At 40.0% G+C, this 7014-nt stretch overlaps 1 protein-coding gene across 1 annotated transcript; it reads right to left on the bottom strand.

The window, feature by feature from the left end:
• Positions 1-1256: 1256 nt before the first annotated feature.
• LOC118390071 (polyubiquitin-B) lies at positions 1257-5334 on the bottom strand. Its single transcript, XM_035780256.2, has 2 exons — positions 5171-5334; positions 1257-4493 (listed from the first exon to the last, which is right to left on the bottom strand). The coding sequence occupies exon 2, from the start codon at positions 4483-4485 to the stop codon at positions 3340-3342; it is 1146 nt and encodes a 381-aa protein (XP_035636149.2). The 5' UTR covers positions 4486-4493; positions 5171-5334; the 3' UTR covers positions 1257-3339.
• Between the last annotated feature and the right edge of the window lie 1680 nt (positions 5335-7014).

Here is a 7014-nt window from a genome sequence, read left to right on the forward strand (position 1 = left end):
AAAAGTCAGGAATGGTAAAAAACTGAGTTTAAATGTATTTGGCTAAGGTGTTTGTAAACTTCCGACTTCAACTGTATAGGCTATAACACTTTTCACAACAATATTCTCACACAAATTACTATGGTAAATCTCCCAGACAATCCTTATGTAAATACTGTTGGAGGGGATCAGGGTCACAGGCTGCTTTTATCACGTTCTGTGGGTGTTCAGCTCTTCACCAGTTCTGGGTTCAGGTTCAGCCCATTAGTGTACTGTAGACATTTAGGGAGTTTAATTCTATAGTATGTATGTACTATATGGGCTCCTCTTCAGGTTGCAAACACTTACAGAAGATGGATAGGTCACTGCATATGAGAAACTTTAAGTCAGGCTGCTTGAGCCAGCTCATTTTTGTGTGGTAGTAATCCTGTTTTATGAGGGGAATGTACATACTGTTTACTTGATCCAATCCTATTTCAGATTCAGATGGAAAGATAAAACAGTCCTATGATATTTTTCAGTGATCATATTTCAAATAACACCAGTAAAGTAACGGGAAAAAAATATTTGAAGTACTGCTTCAGTAGTTTTTTGGGGGATACCTGTACTTTACTTGAGTATTTATAGTTTTGACAATTTTTACTTTTTCTCCACTACATTCCTAAAGAAAATGTGTACTTTTTACTTCCATACATGTTCCCTGAAACCCAAAAGTACTTGTTACATTTGGAATGCTCAGGCAGGACAACAATATGGTCCAATTCACGTACACGTAGTTGTCATCCCTACTGCCTCTGATCTGGCACTCACTAAACACAAATGTAATTTGTGTATCTTTACATAATAGTTGTACTGTATGTGTGTCTATAGTTTTGTTCAATGTTGTGTTAGTGTACGTAAGTTGTTTTGTCTGAAACTTAGTTCCCATTGCTGTTTGACCAGGTCTCTCTTGAAAAATAGATTCTATCTCAATGAGAAAAACCTGTATAAATAAAGGTTCAATTGAAATTTTAAAAACTTTGTAAATTGTTTCTGAATGTTGTGAGTGTGCCTCTGGCTGTCAGTGTAAAAAAAAAAAAAAAGACAACCTTGCCGTCTGGTTTGCTTAATATAAGGTATTTGATGTATATGTATATAATTTACTTTAACTTTTCACCTTTACTCAAATATGACAATTGAGCCCCCCCCCCCAAAAGTGTGCAAAGCTGTCATTAAGGCAAAGGGTGGCTACTTTGAAGAAGAAATTGTGGAGAAAAAAAAACAGACAACCATAGTCATGGATAGCAAACGTGTAAATGTTAAGCCATACGAGGCGTACAGTAACAAGCCTTTATTTAAAGTAGGGTACAAAATCTAAATATTTTGTAAGGGAAGGGTGAAAGACGACAGTTGGTGAACAAAACCATTCGACAAAACTAGGTCAAGCCGAATTCTAGCAAGTAACTTTAGCAACTCTAGCACAGTAGTTAACACATGAATATCTGTAAAATACAAAAGTTCAACTGTTTGTAAATCGTTTCTGAATGTTGAGTGTGCCTCTGGCTGTCAGTGTAAAAAAAAAAATCAATCGTGCCGTCTGGTTTGCTTAATATAAGGTATTTGATGTATATAATTTACTTTTTACCGTTACTCAAATATGACAATTGAGCCCCCCCCCCCAAGGCTGTCATCAAGGCAAAGGGTGGCTCCTTTGAAGAATATCAAATATGAAATATATTTTGATTTACTCAACACTTTTGGGGTTACTACATGATTCCATGTGTTATTTCATAGTTGTGATGTCTTTACTATTATTCTACAATGTAGAAAATTGTTTTTTATTTAAAGAAAAAAAAAAACTTTAATGAGTATGTGTCAACTTTTGACTGGTCCTATGTATTTTGGATCAATTGTTGTGTGGTGAAAAATGTCTCCAAACAAAATGAATGCACAATAAAAAGCGTTGAATATACAACTTGCTACATTACTAGTGTTACCAGTTTGGAGTTTTGTATAAACATTTTAGAAAATTCACCACATACAAAGCATAGAAAATAACTTTAATGCTCCATTTCATACACTGCAGCTTTGGTTTGTTTTAAGTCAACAGGGGGCAGTAAAGGCTCATTCACAGGAATTCAGGTACAAAACAGTACTAACTGCCTGTGACCCTTATTTTTACATTTGGTGTTAGGGAGTATTGAACTACATATCGTTGAACTTGTAATTTTACAATGTTGCAGTAGCTTGGTCATTGAACTAAATGCAAATATTGGTAGTGTTTTCAGTAGTGAATTACTTTCTTGCTATGCAGCGGTGTAGCAAAGTATTAGAACTACATTAGTTTTGCAAAAATAAAATGTGGGTGAAGAAAGCAATTGCAATTTTTATTGTTTCCAATGGGAGCAAATTAATCCTAGTGGGAGAGCCCATTGGCACGTTCTAGCATGTATGTGGATATTTCGGCAGGTAGCCTAGTGGTTAGAGCGTTGGACTAGTACCCAAAAGGTTGCAAGATCGAATCACAGTTGACAAGTTCAAATCTGTCGTTCTAGGCCATTATTGAAAGATTTTGTTCTCGACTTGTCTAGTTAAAGGTAATAAAATCTTCCATTAGAACGCCTACTCTGAAATACGCACCCATGCACTCCTAAAAGTTGTGGAAACTTAAGCCAAGGGTCTCACTTGAAACTGGTGTCTAAATTACATTCAGGTAGCATAACCCCAAAGTGATCTCTTGCAATTTGTCTCTTCAGATTTATATTCTTACAAAGTACATTTAGTTGATTCCAGTGGGAATCAATTGGTAGCATGGTATACTACATTTTCAGAGTAGCTTCCAACCCATTTCTTCCCCACCATTAAACTAAATCCTAGTAGAGTTGATCTGACAGGAAAATAAACTGCCCCTTGCCATCAGTGTGGCAGAGGTTGATTTGGAGCATGAGACTAGGAGTAGGGTGGCTACATTGTCAAATTCATCCCACGTAGACCAGATGGGTTGAGTCTCTCCAGCTTTAAAACCAGTGACGTAATACCTCTGGCGAGCACATGAATTAATTTGACAAATCACTCAACCATCCTGCGATACATCGCCATAAATAGGGCCTTGGTAAGTACTAAGGGTGAAATGCTCCTGACCACTCATAGGCGGCTGTATTTTGTACATCTTATAGCATGCCTTCACTGCAAATGTGAGTTAATGTACCATCTTCCTATACTTCATAAGTTCCATTGTTTTGCATCAGAACATTTCAGAAATCTATAAACACTGAAATTAATTGTATTCACTTAGCCTTTAATGACTTCAATAAAAAAAACCTGAACATTTGAAGAAAAAAAAAAACTGAACATTTGCCAGAACAGAAGCAGGGGAAACTTTTACTGTCCTCCCCTGAGACGCAGCACAAGGTGGAGGGTGGACTCTTTCTGGATGTTGTAGTCGGAGAGGGTGCGGCCATCCTCCAGCTGCTTGCCAGCGAAGATCAGACGCTGCTGGTCTGGGGGGATGCCCTCCTTGTCCTGGATCTTGGCCTTCACATTCTCAATGGTGTCACTGGGCTCCACTTCTAGTGTGATGGTTTTACCAGTGAGGGTCTTGACGAAGATCTGCATGCCTCCCCTGAGACGCAGCACAAGGTGGAGGGTGGACTCTTTCTGGATGTTGTAGTCGGAGAGGGTGCGGCCATCTTCCAGCTGCTTGCCAGCGAAGATCAGACGCTGCTGGTCTGGGGGGATGCCCTCCTTGTCCTGGATCTTGGCCTTCACATTCTCAATGGTGTCACTGGGCTCCACTTCTAGTGTGATGGTTTTACCAGTGAGGGTCTTGACGAAGATCTGCATGCCTCCCCTGAGACGCAGCACAAGGTGGAGGGTGGACTCTTTCTGGATGTTGTAGTCGGAGAGGGTGCGGCCATCTTCCAGCTGCTTGCCAGCGAAGATCAGACGCTGCTGGTCTGGGGGGATGCCCTCCTTGTCCTGGATCTTGGCCTTCACATTCTCAATGGTGTCACTGGGCTCCACTTCTAGTGTGATGGTTTTACCAGTGAGGGTCTTGACGAAGATCTGCATGCCTCCCCTGAGACGCAGCACAAGGTGGAGGGTGGACTCTTTCTGGATGTTGTAGTCGGAGAGGGTGCGGCCATCCTCCAGCTGCTTGCCAGCGAAGATCAGACGCTGCTGGTCTGGGGGGATGCCCTCCTTGTCCTGGATCTTGGCCTTCACATTCTCAATGGTGTCACTGGGCTCCACTTCTAGTGTGATGGTTTTACCAGTGAGGGTCTTGACGAAGATCTGCATGCCTCCCCTGAGACGCAGCACAAGGTGGAGGGTGGACTCTTTCTGGATGTTGTAGTCGGAGAGGGTGCGGCCATCTTCCAGCTGTTTGCCAGCGAAGATCAAACGCTGCTGGTCTGGGGGGATGCCCTCCTTGTCCTGGATCTTGGCCTTCACATTCTCAATGGTGTCACTGGGCTCCACCTCAAGGGTGATGGTCTTGCCTGTGAGGGTCTTCACGAAGATCTGCATCTTTACACCTGAACAGACAGTGAAACTTAATTATTAAAGCGCACCACTGACATACATTTCCGCAAGATGAAAATATTATACTTTGCTAGCTACTGGGATGAAGTAATACAAACAGAAAAATATTTGTATTGCATGTATTTACTTTCATGCAAGTCTGTCCAAAAGCATACGTAACAATTGTTTGAACTGCGTAGCGGTCGTTTGGCTTCTAAATTCGATCGGGCGCCATTTTGTTCAGCCAGCTAAAAATACTGTAATGAAACAGGCAGGGAGCAAGTCTCGAACCCTCGACCCCGGGGTCCGGCGGGCTATCGATAGTGCAGCAAAAGCATGCGCCAGTCGATTTCCGCGCTTATAAAACCCAGGGTCGTTACAATTCGTTAACGAAAGCAGGATAAAAATTAAGAAAAAAAACGGACAACCATAGTCAGGGATAGAAAACTTGTAAATGGTATGCCATACGAGGCGTATTGTAACAAGCCTTTATTTAAAGTAGGGTACAAAATCAAAATATTTTGTAAGCGAAGGGTGAAAGACGACGGTTGGTGAACAAAACCATTCGACAAAACTAGGTCAAGCCGAATTCTAGCAAGTAAGGTTAGCAACTCTAGCACAGTTGTTAACACATTAATATCTGTAAAATAAAAAAGTTCAACTAATATCAATATCGAATGTATCTACTTACGATGAACCTCGAAGTAACGTACACGTCTTCTTAGAAACTCTTCTTGCTTATGTGTTCAATATGATTCACGAAAGGCGCGGACACTTTATTTATACTAAGAAAACATTGCGACGTGGAAAGGCGTCATGTGACAATATCCATCCGCGATTGAAAAATATAGTCCATGCTTTAACCTTAAACTTACACTATACATTTAATTCATTCATTTTGATTCGAATAAATACACATATAACACATACACGAATTATCGATTAGGAAAATATTATTTTAAAACAATTACTCTCGGCGGAGTTACATTTATTTAATGTGTGCTGAGAAGTCTCTAGAAATTGCTAGAACCACCCACATCAAGAACCCCCTCCATGTAAGTCTGTGATTGGACGCTTATATTGTTTGTCTGAACAACGATTGGTGGATACAGTGTCGGTAATGTGACTTTTTTCAAACCTGTCTGACTGTACCATGAACTGTGTCAACAACACTGATATGTTGGAAAACAAACGTGATTTGTGTCATTTGAGATTTGAGAAACTGTAAAAACTGTTTTAAGCTCAAATTATTATTTCATTTGTTTTTCCACGTCACAATCTTTTCTAGGTATAAATACAGTATCAGTGTTGAGGGATAATTAATGAAACAATGGAAACGTTTGACACTTCTTCTGTGTTATGCATGTGTTATGTCTCATCACCTATTGCTATAGGTCTACTCATATCAACACCAAGACACACCCTTCATTCACGCTTTAAGGCACAACCTGTTCAATACAATTATTTGTCAGTTGTCACATTTGTTTCATGTCAACATAATACATAGAGAGCAAATGTCATGTTATTTCCCAATCCTAAAAAAAATCCCAACATACTTCTTTAATGTAGAGCAGAAACTTGTAGCATGAGGTCCAGCCTCCAGCATATGAGAACATGTTTCCCAGCTTTATCTGCACAAGTAAAGTATGTCAGGTTGAAGCTGACACTACTACCAGTACAGGTGTCTCTCTACCTTTCTTGCTCTATAGAGCACCTTCATGAGACATGAATGAGAAATTCAGAGATATAAAGCAGAATGAGGGGGGAAAAAAACATACAGACATGAAGGACCAAACTATTTTCAGACAGAACAACTTGAGGATTGTAATTTATAGGCTATTTACAGTGCATGGTAAATACAGGTTGCTTGGTAACACACCATAGTAATTAAATACTGGTTTGCCCCACAAGTAAGTGCGTATATTTTTTGAAGGCCAGATATATATTTTGAAATGAAATTAATCACATTGTTTTGACTTTGAACAACTCCTTTGACTCCTGATTCAGGATGAGATACAAATCAACCCAGTTCTAACCTTTATCATCCTTACCCTATAACAAATCTGGTTTGGATTGCATTTACACTATTGATTCAGTTGGTGAACGATTGCACCGTTGGAGGTCAGGTCCAAAGTTGTTTATTCAGAATGAACAAGGCAGAAATTATAAAACGGTGCTCCTTGGCTCTGCTTATCTGGATCCACTGCACTGTAAAAATGTTAACATTGTTGGGGCAGGGGCAGGGCTATGAAATGAATTCCACAGGCAGGGCCAACAGCTGCCTGACACCAGATTGTTGAGCCAGTTGGGTCCGGTAACAGCAGCAACTACTAAAACACAAGGCTGACATTTTCCATAACCTTCACAGTCTTTTCTTTTCATACGTGATTTAACACGCTTTACCTGTTGCTATACTTCTTTTATTTTATTTCAAGAGGAGGCATAGAGATGGCCATACTGACCAAGCAGTTATCATCAGTTATTTTTAGGTGCACTGATTTTGCAGTGTGAAGGTTAAATTCATATACTGAGCAC

Source organism: Oncorhynchus keta, chromosome 11 (genome assembly GCF_023373465.1).
Source record: "Oncorhynchus keta strain PuntledgeMale-10-30-2019 chromosome 11, Oket_V2, whole genome shotgun sequence".
Classification (NCBI taxonomy): domain Eukaryota; kingdom Metazoa; phylum Chordata; class Actinopteri; order Salmoniformes; family Salmonidae; genus Oncorhynchus; species Oncorhynchus keta.